This window comes from Acomys minous, assembly GCF_964271855.1.
Source record: "Acomys minous genome assembly, chromosome: 8".
In the NCBI taxonomy this organism is placed as follows: domain Eukaryota; kingdom Metazoa; phylum Chordata; class Mammalia; order Rodentia; family Muridae; genus Acomys; species Acomys minous.
In genome coordinates, this window is record NC_140489.1 from 32,195,597 (window position 1) to 32,211,304 (window position 15,708).

The 15,708-nt window shown below is 44.7% G+C and overlaps 1 protein-coding gene across 2 annotated transcripts in view; it reads left to right on the forward strand.

Moving 5' to 3' along the window:
- Positions 1 to 15,694, forward strand: part of NEK9 (NIMA related kinase 9) — a 48,991-nt gene extending 33,297 nt beyond the window's left edge. Inside the window, exons 20-23 of one of the 2 annotated variants that reach the window (XR_014780819.1) lie at positions 1,163 to 1,324; positions 3,473 to 3,679; positions 5,070 to 8,042; positions 13,345 to 15,694. Coding sequence is in view for 1 of the 2 variants with exons in the window: in XM_084791164.1 (XP_084647290.1) it covers positions 1,163 to 1,324; positions 3,473 to 3,679; positions 5,070 to 5,192 (492 nt within the window). In the remaining variant the exon portion in view is untranslated. Of the gene's footprint in view, positions 1 to 1,162; positions 1,325 to 3,472; positions 3,680 to 5,069 lie in introns of both variants that reach the window. The other variant, XM_084791164.1, reaches the window with a different exon arrangement.
- Positions 15,695 to 15,708: the final 14 nt, after the last annotated feature.

Genomic DNA, 15,708 nt, shown 5'->3' on the forward strand with positions numbered 1-15,708 from the left:
ACTTTCAGCGATATGAATGCTTGCCAGTAGTGATTTCCAGGGAGTACCAGCTTGGTTTTTCTATGTTCTATGACTCAACTATGTGATGTCTTCAGCAATAGGGTTTGTTTGTTTGTTTCTAAATACAAGGTCTCACTTGTATCGCTCGCTGTCCTAGAACTATGTAGGTGAGACTGGCCTTGAACACCCAGATGCTCCTCCCTCTGTCTCCTGAGTGAGCAATAGGGTCTTACTGTCAAGTTCTAGAGGGCAACCAAGAACACTGGCCATCGTCTGTGAAGTTTGGGGGTCTCTGGACCCTCACTTGCCAACAACTCCAAAAAAGGTCACCCATTCATAGCACTGAACCTTCTGTTTGTTAGCTGTGGTATCTAGAGGGCGTCATTGCCCCATTACAGGGTAACCGTCTACTAGGAGGGAGGACACGAGAAAGGCATTTCTAGAAAGTCCTGAGGAAGCATATTATAGTAAAAGATGGAATTTCTATCAGCCAGACCTTATTCTTTCAGAAAATACATTGCACAGAAAAATGTGGACCAGACTAGGTACCACTGTAATAGTGGTTATTTCTTAGGGTGATGAAATTGCTGAGTTTTATTGGTGCTCTTAACCCACCTCTTGCTTTATTCTTCTTGACTCAGTCACTAGTATGTGCACCATGGCCAGCAGATACTTAGTTTGCGGATTCCACCCCCCTCCCTAGGGGTGGCCTGGAACTCACAGTGTAGACCAGGCTGGCTTCAGACTCACAGCCTCTGCCTCCAGAGTGCTTCGATTAAAGGCATTGCCACTACACGTGGTGGAATTTTTAAGTTTTTGCAAAAAGAGATGGCAGTGATCCACGAATAGGACTTGACTGGTTAACTGAAGATAGAGAGCAGAGGACACCGCACACCTCCATCCTCCTGGGCAGCAGAGAGTGTGCGTAGACTTGTGTTGGGGGAGTGAACCAGATACAACTGTTCTTGAACTTGAGTCTGAATTTGAATCACTGATGAAAGATGGCAGTTTGCAGGTTAGACGACACATTGTTAACCGCCACTCTTCTGCCCCACTAGAGGGTGCTGATGTCACAACAGAGTGAAAGCAAAAGCTACAGGGGAACTTGGGAGAAAGTAAATTGCTGCAAACAAACTGATATGATTCTTTCTTGTGGACCTAGGAGCTGGAAAATGCAGAGTTCATCCCCATGCCTGACAGCCCAACTCCCCTAAGTGCGGCGTTTTCAGAATCTGAGAAGGACACCCTACCCTATGAAGAGCTGCAAGGACTCAAAGTCGCATCTGAAGTTCCCCCACAACACCAGCCCCCAGTAGGAGCCTGGGTAACTGAGTTTTGTGTCCTTAACCTCAGCTAGGTAGACAGTGTCTGTGAGTCCTTAGGGTCCCCTGGCTTCACCATGTCCTCCAGCTCCCTGGGCCAGTGCCACACTCTCTCGGTCAATCTAAAAGCCACTCTACCTTTCAGCACCAGAAAGGTATTTTCCCCTCTTCCTCAGAAGTACAAAAACTGAACGGTAAATTTACAAATTAGTCTTCTTGTTGTGATGGTTTGTTTGTTTTTTTGTGAAACAAGTTCTGTAGCTGAGCCCAGGGTGGAGGATGACCTTTAACTTCTTTGCTATTCCTGCCTCCACCTCCCAAATGAGACTGGCCTTGAACTCACAGAGATTCACCTGCCTTTGCTTCCCGAGTGCTGGGATCAAAGGTGTGCACCACCACTACTGGCTGATTTTTTTTTTTTAAGATTTATTTATTTATTTAATGTATATGAGTGCTCTAGCTGGGTGTGGTGGCACACGCCTTTAATCCCAGCACTCCGGAGGCAGAGGCAAGTGGATCTCTGTGAGTTCAAGGCCAGCCTGGTCTACAAAGTGAGTCCAGGACAGCCAGGACTACACAGACCCTGTCTCAAAAAAACAAAAAATTTAAAAATATGAGTGTTCTATTTACATGTACGTATATCTACATGCCAGAAGAGGGCGTCAGATCACATTATAGATGGTTGTGAGCCACTATGTGGTAGCTGGGAATTGAACTCAGGACCTTTGGAAGAGCAGGACCTTTGCTCCCAGCCTCAGAGCTCCAGCTCCCCAAATGATGATATTACAGGCATGGCACACATCCAGTTATGCAGTACTGGGGTCTAACCCAGAGCTTTGTACATGCTAAGCAAATACTCCACAAATAGCCAAATTCCTACCCCACAAACTCAGTTTTCATGACACCATGACAGTGGATTGAGCTATGTATAAGAAGTAATGCCTGTAGTGCACTAAAGGAACAGTGCATACACAGCCAACCTGTGGAGATAGGAAATTGTGCAAATCAGCTCCAACTCAGAGGACATCACACTTCTTCTAGAGAAGCCACACAGTTATTTGTGGATTGTACAACTCTGACATCATAGCACAAAAGCAGTCACAAATACAAATTTGAGTGTCCCTTATCCAAATGACTGGGACCCAGAAGTCTTTTAAATCTCACATTTTGTTGGATTTCAGAATACTTGCATATATATAATGAGATATCTTAGGGTTAGGACCCACGTCTAAACATAAATTTGTGTTTCATAGAGCCCTTTTAAACATAGCTTGGAGGCCGTTTTGTGCCATATTTCAATGTATCTATTCTGAACTGCAGTCATCTCATAAGCTTAAGTGTGACATTCTCCACTCATGGTGTCATGTCAGTGCTCAAACAGTTTTAGATTTAGGAGCCTTTAGGGTTTTCATGTTAGTGATGCTCAACCTGTAATATATAATGAATGAGTTTTGATAAAGTGTTGTTTACAAAGAAAGTAAGAATTGACATGTAGGCTATTATTTGCTGACCTGCTATTTATTATATTTTTATTTTATTATTAATTTGGGGCAGGGGGTGGGTTGGTTGGTTGAGGCAGGGTTTCTCTGTGTAACCCTGGCTGCCCTGAACTCACTCGATAGATGAGGCTGGCCTCAAACTCAGAGATCCACCTGGTTTTGCCTCTCAAGGGCTAGGATTAAAGACATGTGCCACCATACCTAGCTTTGATCTGCTATTTTTAAAAAGTATATAAAGGAGAAAAGCCAGACTAGGATAATTGAAAGCCTTCCCAGGAGAATGGTGACAAAGCCTTTAAAACTTGAGTGTGAACATAGCCTCCTGTTTTGGCCTTCTTAAATTGTGTCCTCAGTTTTGTTCACCAAGCTCGTCTACAGTGTAACCAACTACATTTTATGATCCTCACTGTGATCAGAACTTGTTTGAAACAAATTCATGCTTTTTCCTCACTTCAGCGTTTTAAAAAACATAAAAAAATAAAAGATTTTTGCAAAACTCTCCCAAATTAGATAACTGCAGCGCAGTGAGGCTTAAGCACTGAGAGTCCCTTGTGCAGTTAGTACGAAGGCAGTTGGAAGGCGCCTGTTCTGTGTTGTCTGTGCTGGGGAGCCCTGGCAGAGCCTCCTGCATTGTCTCCTTTCTGTCCCTAGCCCCCGCGGCTGAGTCCTGCAGGACCGCGTGCTGGGAAAGCACTGACCTCTCCCGCTTGTGCATGCAGCACTCTGCAGGTGGAGGTTGAGAGGTTGCAGGGTCTGGTGTTAAAGTGTCTGGATGAACAGCAGAAGCTACAGCAAGAAAACCTCCAGATTTTTACCCAACTACAAAAGCTGAACAAGAAATTGGAAGGAGGCCAGCAGGTGAGGGCATTCATTAAAAGAGTAATTGAATTTCTAAATCTGCTTTGAAAGTTCACAGAGACCAGATGCGAGGTATTAACTGGGCTTAGCCCTTTGGGTTTGGTTTGTTTGTTTTGGGGGGGGCGCTGGTTTTGGTTTTTTGAGATACAATTTCTCTGTGTAGCCTTTGGCTGTCCTGAACTCACTCTGTTGGCCTCACAGAGAGCAGACTACCTTTGCTTCCCAAGTGCTGGGAATAAAGGCGTGTGCCACCACACCTGCTACATTTTTATTTTAACCATTTTATTTATTTATTTGTGCAATAGTGGGGATTGAACCCAGTGTCTTACATAGTAGGCAAATGCTCTATCACCGAGCTACATCCGTAGCCCTTGCTGAACCATTTAAAAGTAGAGTCTAAAAATGATTTAAGGCTGGGAAACGGCTCAGCTGAGAAGAGCACTTGCCCCAGAACCCACAGTGGTGGGAAAAAAATCCACTTCCAGGAGTTACCTTCTTATCTGCAGATTCAGTGGCTTGAGCGCACACATGCTCTTTTCTGGAAACTAGAAGGTAGAGTTACGACTTCGGTGGGTTCAGGTTAAAAAGTTTGGGGAAAACATTTGCACAAGACGCATTTGGCATCACTCCATCTCGACTCTGCTATGAGTGAGGGAAGCGTCACTCCTTGGCTTTGCCATTTACCCCTAATGTGAATACAACCTGCTCTATATGGTTGTTTTGAATTAAAGATAAAGGGAAAGAATGTCCATGAAACATTCCTGGGATAAGATTGGCAGCTACAGCAAGCACAGATATTGTTTTACCCAGGGACTGGTGGGTTTGTTTGTTTGCTTGTTGTTGTTGTTGTTGTTGTTGCTTGGTTTTTGTTTTGTTTTGTTTTGTTTTCCCCCGAGACAGGGTTTCTCTGTGTGTCCTGGACTCACTCTGTAGACTAGGCTGGCCTGGAACTCACAGCAATCCACCTGCCTCTGCCTCCCAAGTGCTGAGATTAAAGGTGTGCGCCACTACTGCCCGGTTCTTGCTTGTTGTTTTTTGAGACAGGATCTATGTAGCCGTAGCTTGTCTGGAACTCACTATATAGACCAGGGTGGCTTCAAACTCATGGAGACAAATTCTCTTGCTTCTGCCTCCTGAGTGCTAGGACTAAAGGTGTGCACTAAGACCCCAGCCATTTCACTTTTCATACTACACCACCCAAATCCTGCAGGCCTGAGCAAACCAAAACTTGTTAGTCTACCTGTGTAAGTGTAAAGATGGAGATTGCTTCCAAGACAGGGCTGCCGCCTGAGCCTTCCACAAGAGGCTAGACTGGACTGTGTTGAAAACACAGTCCTGAGTGCCACAGCCAGCAGCACTGTTACTAATGTGGGGCTGTTTGTCTGCACAGGTGGGGATGCATTCCAAAGGAACTCAGACAGCAAAGGAAGAAGTGGAAATGGATCCGAAGCCTGACTTGGATTCGGAATCCTGGTGCCTCCTCGGAACAGACTCTTGTCGACCCAGCCTCTAGTCTCCTGAGCCCACATGGCCCTCAGGAAACTGGGACCCAAAGAACTTCACCGCACACTTACCAAGTGCAGAGAGCAGCTTTCCTGGCTTTGTTCACTTGCAGACACGGAGCGCAGGGCAGAGGGAGGCTCTAAAGCACTTTCCTTGTGTACTTGGAGAGTGGCATTGCCTTTTAGATAGGATCTAGGCGTGATTTTACTGTTTTGGAGAATGGAAGGGTCCTGTGGCCCTGGCTTTGTCATCAGTGACTGCTACAGCAACAGCAGCTCTGTACCTCATCTTTTGATCCCACCTTTGAAGAGGAGACACAGTACTCACCTTAATTGCACTGGTAGCAGCTCATATTCTGTTTATTATTTTCATCATGAATTGGAAGCTGCCTTGGGATTTTAGCACCAGGCATTGCACATCTAGATGGAGGAAGGAAACATGTAAAGATGGAATAGGTTGCCCAGGGTCCTCCAGAGGGAGGTAAGGTATCATGCCTTCTCAGAAGCCTGGAGTCCAGGAAAATTTTCTGGTAGAGTCAGTCTAGGGCTTATTTTCAGCAAGTTCAGGTACTTCGTGCAGCTGAGTGATTTTTGAGGAAAGTGTACATTGCTTTCACGAAGCTGTTTGAAACATCGTCAGTGAGGAGCTGAGAAAGGGCAGGTCCCTCATCACAATAGCCAAACTTGGAGGCAATGGTTAGTACAAGGTGGGATTTCCCAGCTCTGGGGACTCCTCCAAGTTAGGAGGTATCTAAGAGAATCAAGAGGGAGGTCATACTCCTTTTAGTGCCTTGCGTTGGTATCAGAGAGGGCCGCAGTGGCACTGAGGTCTTGGCCCCAGTGAAGGCTTCTTTGTACCTCTAGTGCCAAGGCCCCTAGGGGGCCGATTGGGATAAACAGCCCCAGGCACTCCCTTTCTATGTCTAGTCAGTATTTTCCCCCTTTGGTGTGTTTTGAAGCCATGTCATACCCAACAAATCGGTATCTTTTGTACTTGAGTGGCCAAAGCCAGCACCAAATCCTAGGGGTCCCAAGAGCTTGACAGGTAGAACCTGCCAAATGAGAGGAAATTGGTGGCAAGCTCCCTTCTGCTGTGTTCTTGTTGAGAGGAGCAAGCTACCTTTTCCACAGACAGTATATGTCCTAGAAGAGCCAACCTTCTGGGCAAGCATTTGACGGTTTCCCTTAAATGTGAGCCTATGCTTTCACCGGGTCTAATGAACTGCTTGTGTTTGGGGCCACAGCAGCTGCTTTGATAAGTACCACATCCTCTGTGCTATACACAGCTAAATTAATATTGTCTCACTTAACCAAACCAAAAAGGCTTGCTATCTATTTTAATATTGCAGGAGGAATTTTGCCATTTCCTTAAACTGGTAGTGTAAAGGCTGAGGCTGGGAGGAGACCCCATCTCTGAGGATGGGCAGCTCTGTCTGATGGGATCATTGGTGTCTCACTGTACAATAGTACTGATATAATCGCAGAAGCCTTCTCCCAGAACATGGGAAGGGCCCAGTCCCGACGTAAGGTTATGAGTTCAGGGGTCTGGCTATTGCCTGTAAATCCTGTCAGAGGTTTTGGTTCATCATGTTGATATAACTTTGGTTTTCTTCAGGACTGGCTGGCCTTTTGAGGTCCTGTATCCTTCTGCATACCATCTCAGCAGGCCTGAGAGGCGGGGCTTAAGGTGTTCATTAAGAGCACTGCTTTGCTCGGAGCTGAGGGCCATGAGCATGTTACAGCTGACTGTGGAGTGACAGTGAGTGTTGAGGGTCAGGAGCCCTGGGGAGTCAAGTCTATATGGAGCATGGTGGTAGTTTTCTCTAGTATATTTCCTTGAGAAATCTAGGTTTGCTATTAATCCAGCTGAGAATCTAAGTTCTGTGCCTTAGAGACAATTTGCACTTCCCAGTATTGTGCCTAGGACAGCCATAAATAAGATTACCCCTGCCACCACACAGCTATGCAAACAGAAACCAGTTCAAAAGTCACAGCCATGTACTGGGTTGAGTAAAAGGCAAGACAGCAGAAATATCTTCAAATGGTTTTCTATGGCTAACTCTGTCAATGGTCCTGGCTTATCCTCTCTGTAGTGCTAGTGTTTGAAGCTCTCCAGTAGTGTTGCCTTGAGTTATAATATAGCCTGTGTTAATCCTCTGTGCCAACACTTTGCTCAAGAGCCAGCTTATTGTTAGCCAGACGCTAAAGGATGAGGGTGGAGTGGTGTGGCGTTTCTGTTTTAAATAAACGTTTAAACTGAGCTAATGTTGTGCTTCTGTAAACCTGTACACCACCTCAGTCACCAGAGATGAAACACCCATGGTTCTAGGCCTTGGGAAGTCTCTGATTCTGTGAATCTTCTATAAATAAATAGTATGTTCTTTTAACAGAAACAACACAAGACATGGTACACTGTCGGGAGCCGCTCCCGCCATTACAAGATGGCGCCGGCTTCCGACTTCCGGGTTCTCTTTGCTGACGCTGTTTTACTGCTTGCGCATGCGCAAGGACAGGCTGACTCGTTGTCACATCGCCGTCCAATCATTGGCAATATTATAATTAGGATCTAGACTGAGCACCAATTACAGACGAGCACGTCGCCTTGCTGGCTATTTAAGCAGAGCTCCGCTCGGGGTTTGGGTCTTTCTCCATCCTGCTAGAAGAGCTGTAACAATAAACTGCCGTGAACAGAATCCTGAAGTTGTTGCGTCATCCTTTCGGCGGGACTGCGCGCAACAATCTGGTGCCGAAACCCGGGATTTGCCGAACCCCGAGGTGAAGGTTGCTGTGAAGGACCCCGACTGCTCGTCGAGACAGGATTCAGCGCTGGCAGAGTGAAAACCGCGGTACTTTTCTGCAAGGTATGACTTCCTGGGAGTGGGGAATCCCGTTTCTCGTTGTTAGTTTCGTCTTCTTTGTGTTTTGTTGTTTGTGTCTTAATTGTGGGAAACGGGATAAAGTTTGCGCTTATCCGCTGTGTGACCTTGAATAGTTTGGCCTTAATTCTCAGGTAAGATAACTGAGGCGGCCGTCCCGCTCCTGTAGAAAAAGGAGGTATGGGAAACCTTCAAGTGAAGCCGATCTTGGACGCAGTGCGGGCGCTGCTCCAGGAACGGGAACTGAAAATCCCAGATCGTGTGCTAAAGAATTTTATAAAGGAGGTTGATCGGGTGGCTCCTTGGTTCCAGATATCTGGAAACTTAACTGCGGGGTGCTGGGATAAGCTAGGGAATGATATTAGGGCGGAAAAAGAGAGGGGAACTTTGAGACCAGGAACCCTACCAGTTTATAAATTGATAAAATCATGCATTGAGGATGAGAACTGCAAAGAACAGGTAAGAGCAGGACAAAGAGCTTTAGCGGATCACCAGGATAGTCTATCAGAAGCAGAAAAGGAAACAGAAAAGAAAAGGGAAGCTAAAAAGAAAACCCGGGGAAAAGAAAAAATAAAAAAGGAGGAAGACCACGAGTCCAAGGACCACGAGTCCAAGAGAGAAAAAGACCAAGAGTCTAAGAAAACAGACTCCGTTAGACCTAAGTTGTATCCAACTTTGACGGAGTTTACAAATCTCAAGTTAGAGGATTCCTCTAGTGAGGAGACGTCCTCCACAGAGGAAGAATCATCAGAATCAGAAAAAGAGGAAGTTCTAAATAGGGAAGACCAAGCCGAGCTGGAAAAGGAAGCAGCTAGATATGAGTCTGAAAGATACTGGCCTGACCCGCCTCCTTATATGATGGCATTTGGCGCCACCTCACGCCCTAGTGGGAGAAAAGGGCATATGGATCAGTCACCAGTAGGAAAAGGATCTGGAACCTTAATTTCAAAAAGGGATAGAAAGAAAATATCACTGGCTTTCCCAGTATGGCAAGATGCTAATAATGTCCGTCAGCATACACCATTAGACTTTAAACAGTTGAAGGCATTAGCAGAGGCAGTACAAACCTATGGAATCGGAGCTTCTTTTACAGTGGCTCTGGTGGAAAGATTGACTCAAAATGCCATGACGCCAGATGATTGGTATAACACCGTTAAGGCATGTCTATCCATGGGTCAATTTCTGGATTGGAAATCCATTTATTTTGAATTATGCTCTGTGCAAGCCAATCAGAATATCGCTAATGCACATCCTCAATGGAGCTTTGACATGCTTACTGGACAAGGACAATGGAGACTTAATCAGACCACTTATCCCCCTGAGGTCTATGAACAAATTAATAAGGCTGCTGAGAGGGCCTGGAGAAGCATACCTAATAAAGGACAAGTAACAGGAAATTTAACAAAGGTAGTTCAGGGAGCTAATGAGCCATTTTCTGACTTTGTGGCGCGCATGATGGAGGCGGCGGGTAAGGTATTCCCTGATCAAGAAGCAGCTATGCCTTTTGTGGAGCAACTGCTCTACGAAAATTGTACTAGGGAATGCAGAAATGCCATAACTCCCTGGAAAGGGAAAGGAATAAATGCATGGATGAAAGCATGCAGGGAGATTGGAGGACCCCTAACGAATGCAGGGATTGCTGCTGCAGTGCTATCCGCACAAAAGGCAGCAAATATGAAATGTTTCAATTGTGGAAGGACAGGTCATTTAAAACGACAATGCAGAACTACAACAGCATTTGGTGGGGAAAGAGCTAATAAACAACCTGGGCTCTGTCCCCGCTGTCAGAAGGGGAGACATTGGGCAAATGAGTGTAGATCAGTCAAAGATATTAGGGGCAGGCCTTTACCAGAAAAAGGGGAAGAGGACTCAAAAAACGGAAGGAAGGGCCCCAGACCTCAGGGCCCAAAAATATATGGGGCTATGGAACACAATGGGGCCATGGAACGCAGGACACACAGATCCAGAGAGTTTGTGAGAGCCAAACCATTAGGAGAGCAACTAATGGATCAGCAGGACTGGACCTGTGTGCCACCACCAGAGCAGTATTAACCCCTATGATGGGCTGCCAACCGATTCCAGTAGATTTGGCTGGCCCATTACCTGAGGAGTCCGTGGGGCTCATTATAGGCAGATCGTCCACCACTTTAAAAGGTTTGATAGTGCATCCAGGGGTTATCGATCAGGATTTTGAGGGCCAAATTAAGGTATTATGTTCTTCCCCAAAAGGAATTAGTGCTATAGCACCTGGAGATAGAATAGCTCAGCTCTTGGTCCTACCAAGTTTACATCAGCTGTTTCCAGGCCAAAAAGCCCCTCGAGGGACAAGGGCATTTGGTTCATCTGGTGGACAACATACTTTTCTGTCTCTAGAATTAGACCAACGGCCTATGATGATCTTAAAAGTAAATGGAAAAGACTTTAAAGGATTGTTAGACACCGGGGCGGATACCAGCATTATAGCTATGTCCTGGTGGCCGAAAGACTGGCCCCTTAATCAATCATCACAATCCCTACAAGGATTAGGATATGAAGAAACTCCTGCAATAAGTGCTATGGAGTTACATTGGAATGATACAGAAGGGCACCAAGGAACTTTTACACCCTATGTCTTATCACTTCCTGTCAATCTCTGGGGTAGAGATGTCTTAAAACAAATGGATTTTAGAATTACTAATGAATACTCTAAGCAAAGTCAAAATATGATGAAAAACATGGGATGTGTCCCAGGAAAAGGATTAGGAAAAGCTTTGCAAGGGAGGACTAGCCCAATATCTGTTGAGCAAAGATTAGAACATACAGGATTGGGTTTTTCCTAGGGGCCATTGGGGATGCCATACCTATACCATGGCAAACAGAGGGCCCGGTGTGGGTTCCTCAATGGCCATTGACCTCTGAGAAACTGTCAGCTGCAAGGGAGCTAGTGGCAAAACAACTGGCTACCGGTCATTTGGAGCAATCCATCTCTCCTTGGAATACTCCAATATTTGTTATTAAAAAGAAATCAGGAAAATGGAGATTGCTTCATGATCTTAGGGCTATAAATGCACAAATGCAAGTTATGGGACCTGTGCAGAGAGGTCTCCCTCTTCTGTCAACCTTGCCTAAATATTGGAATATAATAATAGTAGACATCAAAGATTGTTTTTTCTCTATTCCATTGCACTCTAGGGATAGACAACGCTTCGCCTTTACCTTGCCTAGTATAAATCATGAGGAACCAGATCAGAGATACCAATGGAAAGTACTACCTCAAGGCATGGCTAATAGTCCCACCATGTGTCAGCTTTATGTTGATGCAGCCACTCGACCAATTAGGAAGCGATTTCCAAAAATTAAAATTTGTCATTATATGGATGACATATTGTTATGCCACCATGATGAAGCGTTATTGCATCAGGCATTTATTGCACTTTCATCATCCCTTCAAAAAAGAGGGCTAATTATTGCCCCTGAAAAGGTTCAGGAAGGTATTGTTGGGCATTTTCTTGGATCAAAAATTACTCCTACGAAAGTAATCCCTCAAAAACTTGCTATCAGAAAGGACGGATTACGGACTCTAAATGATTTTCAAAAGTTGATGGGAGACATTAACTGGATTCGACCCTCATTAAATTTAACAACAGCTGAGCTTAGACCTCTATTTGCTCTCTTGGAAGGTGACACGGCTATTACTTCGCCCAGAAAACTCACTCCAGAAGCTTCCAAAACCTTGCAATTAGTTGAGGAAAAATTAAATAAGGCTTTCCTGACCCGCTTTGATATAGCTAAACCATTTCAGTTATGCATTATTCCATCCCCTCAACAGCCTACGGCAGTGTTATGGCAAGAGGGTCCCTTGCTTTGGGTACATCCGCAAGCATCCCCTGGTCAAATTCTGAGTCATTATCCTACTCGTGTGGCTGCGATAGCCATTAAAGGACTTCAATTAGCAATTACTCATTTTGGCATAGAGCCACAATTAATTATTACTCCCTATACCAGTTATCAGGTACAAGTGTTATGTTCCACCGTTGATATTTGGGCTATTTTAAGATGCTCCTATGCAGGGAAAATAGATAATCATTACCCTAAACATCCCTTATTACAGTTTGTGATGCATCATGCTTTTATTTTTCCAAAAGTTACAAGGAATCAACCCATCGATGGAGCTACTGATATATATACTGACGGCTCCAGCACTGGGCTTGGAAGTTTTGTGGTGCAGGGTCAAGTGGTTCAGAAAGTTTTCCCTTTCACGTCCCCTCAGCTTGTAGAATGTGCCATTGTCGCTGAGGTACTCAGAACGTTTTCAGAGCCATTAAATATTGTTTCAGATTCTCATTATGTAGTTAGAGCAGTCCAAATTTTGGAAACTGTAGGATTTATTAATACTAAAAGTCAGGTGTTACAAGTCTTTCTGGATATTCAACAATCTATTAGACAAAGGACTGCTCCTTTCTTTATTCAGCACATACGGGCTCACACTCTGCTTCCTGGGCCCATGGCAGAAGCTAATGCCTTGGCAGACAAGGCTACTAAACAGATTTTTGTTAATATTGATCCAGTCCAAGAAGCTACAATTTTTCATACTCTTTATCATGTTAATGCTAATACTCTTAGATATAAATTTGGCATTTCTCGGGCTCTTGCTAGAGATATAGTTCTAAAATGTAGCAAATGTGCAGAGTTCAGACATTCCCCTGCTATAGGAGTTAATCCTAGGGGACTACAACCTCTTCATATTTGGCAAATGGATGTAACCCATATTCCAGCCTTTGGAAAGATGAAATATGTTCATGTCTCTGTAGACACATGCTCGGGGATAATTCATGCTACTCCCCTTGCAGGAGAAAAGGTCGCACATGTTATAGCTCATTGTCTAGAGGCTTGGGCGGCCTGGGGCAAGCCCCTACAAATCAAGACTGATAATGGGCCATCTTATACTTCAAAAACTTTTCAACAGTTCTGCCAAAAAATGCAGGTTCGCCACGTCACGGGCCTTCCCTACAATCCTAGGGGACAAGGTGTGGTAGAACGGACTCATAGTACGTTAAAAATGTTTTTACAAAAACAAAAGGAGGGAATAGGCCCCATTACTATGGGACCTAAAGCTAAAATTTCCCTTGTTTTATTTACTATAAATTTTTTAAATTTGGATTCTGAAGGACGGTCTGCTGCAGACAGGCACGTCAATCACAAAACATCCAGAGAAACAGTAAAATGGAAAGATGTTTTGGATAATCAATGGAAAGGACCGGATCCTATTTTAATAAGATCCAGGGGAGCTGTTTGTGTTTTTCCACAGGACCAGGAAAATCCTGTCTGGGTGCCGACAAGATTGACAAGAATCATCAGGACTGAAGATGTTATGGAATCCAGGAAGAATGATGAAGACTCCAATCAGGAACCTGATCTGTCTTCTTCTCCTCCCGTCCTTGACTCTTAGCCTAGCCATGAAATTATGGGCTGTAACAAAAACATGGCCCATGCCCATGCCAGTACATGCTAATTCAACTGTGCTTCCCCATTTTTTCTCCACCTCCTGTGAAGGAGAGATTCCCTGTGCCACTGCGTTTGGGGAAGACCCTAAACCATTTAATCAGTCTAATTTTCATTTGCTTGGTACTCTTTGCTTCTCATTTCATGGCTTCATGCCATGTATTCGACTCCAGCATGCCAACTTAAGTGCCTGGTTGGAACCACAGCAAATTGTTAACCCGAAGATTGATCTTGGTACAGGGGCTTCGGCTGCTGCTGTTCCTTTACAGTCCATTTCCATTAGTCTGGATGGAAAACAACATGTGCCAAATGTAACAGCTAGCACCACTGTTTTCACATACATGATTACTAGCCAAACAGTTATTCCTTTTAGGAATAATGTGACTTGTAAGAATGCCACTCAATTTAGAGCTGCACCCTGGTGTACTCCTGCTTATAGTTTTCCTCCCACGTTTAGAGACTGTCAATCTCGAGAGAGCTCAAATTCTCAGCTGTCTTTAGGGTTTCAGTTCTCTCCACCACTAGATAGATTTATATTATCTCATAAGGGCAATGAGAGTGGTATAGCTGGATGGCCATGGTTTCAATGGATATTGAGTAATGAGGCCAAGGCAACTACAGACTTGTCTGCTTTCTCTTCCTTTCGCCAGGTAAACCATGAACTTTGGAATGTAACAGCCTTACTTAAGACAGCTGGCACTGAGAATCAAGCTTTTAAATTGACTAATATAACCTATCACCAAAAGCTTTTTAATCATTCTTTTAAAGCCTCCCCAATTTGTACTAGACCCCCTTTTTTCTTTTTACTTGCAGACAGTAATGATACCGAAAATCTTAACTGTATGTCCACATCCTGTTTTTTGGCGGAATGTTGGAATGGCTCACAGTCATTGGCATTAATAGTCCGTCTGCCTACCTTTGTACCTATCCCTGTAGAGGCAGACCCTGAGAAATTTCCGATTATGAATCTCATTCGACAGGAACGTGATTTTGGAATTACTGCAGCCATTATAACGGCTATTACTGTTTCAGCAGCGGCAGCTGCCACTGCAGCCGTCGCTATGGCTCATCAAGTACAAACTGCTGAGACTATTAATCAAGTGGTGGAAAAGACTGCCACTGCCTTAGTAACCCAAGAGAAATTCAATGCTCATGTCCTGTCTGGCATGCGTCTGGTTAACCAGAGAATGGATTTAATACAGGAACAAATGGACGAATTATATCAACTTATTCAAACAAGTTGCATTTCTCATTATCAACATGTGTGTGTTACCCCTCTAAGCTATGATTTTGCTGTGTCTACTAAACAAAGTAGAATTATTTCAGACTATCTTGCAGGAAACTGGACGTTGGAAGCAGAAAGGCTATCCCGACAACTTGTCTTTCAGATTGCACAGTTGAATGGGACTCGAGCAGAAATCGTTACCTTCGGAGATTTTACTTCTTGGCTGCATTCTGCATTTTCTTATTTTAAAGAATGGATTGGTGTGGGAATGTTTGGTATATGCCTGCTCGCGGGTCTGTTCCTCTGTCTTTGGTTGCTCTGCCGTTTTAAAAAACAACAGTATCTGAAAAATCAAGCCGTAATTCAGGCTATGTTGGCTGTAGAGCAAGGAACTTCTCCCCAAGTTTGGCTTAGTATGCTCAATCGTTGAGACGCTGCCTGGACACACAGCATTCCTGAAGGGCACAGGTTCCCATTGCACCAGGATGCTGTTCAGTGCAGCCCTGTACACCTCCCAGGGCTCAGGTTCCCATTGCACGGGCTACAGGTGTACAGGGTCTCAACACACCTCCCAGGGCACAGGTTCCCATTGCACGGGATGAAGGTGTACAGTAGCTAAACTAGCCTTCTATATAATTAAAGAGGGGGAGATGTCGGGAGCCGCTCCCGCCATTACAAGATGGCGCCGGCTTCCGACTTCCGGGTTCTCTTTGCTGACGCTGTTTTACTGCTTGCGCATGCGCAAGGACAGGCTGACTCGTTGTCACATCGCCGTCCAATCATTGGCAATATTATAATTAGGATCTAGACTGAGCACCAATTACAGACGAGCACGTCGCCTTGCTGGCTATTTAAGCAGAGCTCCGCTCGGGGTTTGGGTCTTTCTCCATCCTGCTAGAAGAGCTGTAACAATAAACTGCCGTGAACAGAATCCTGAAGTTGTTG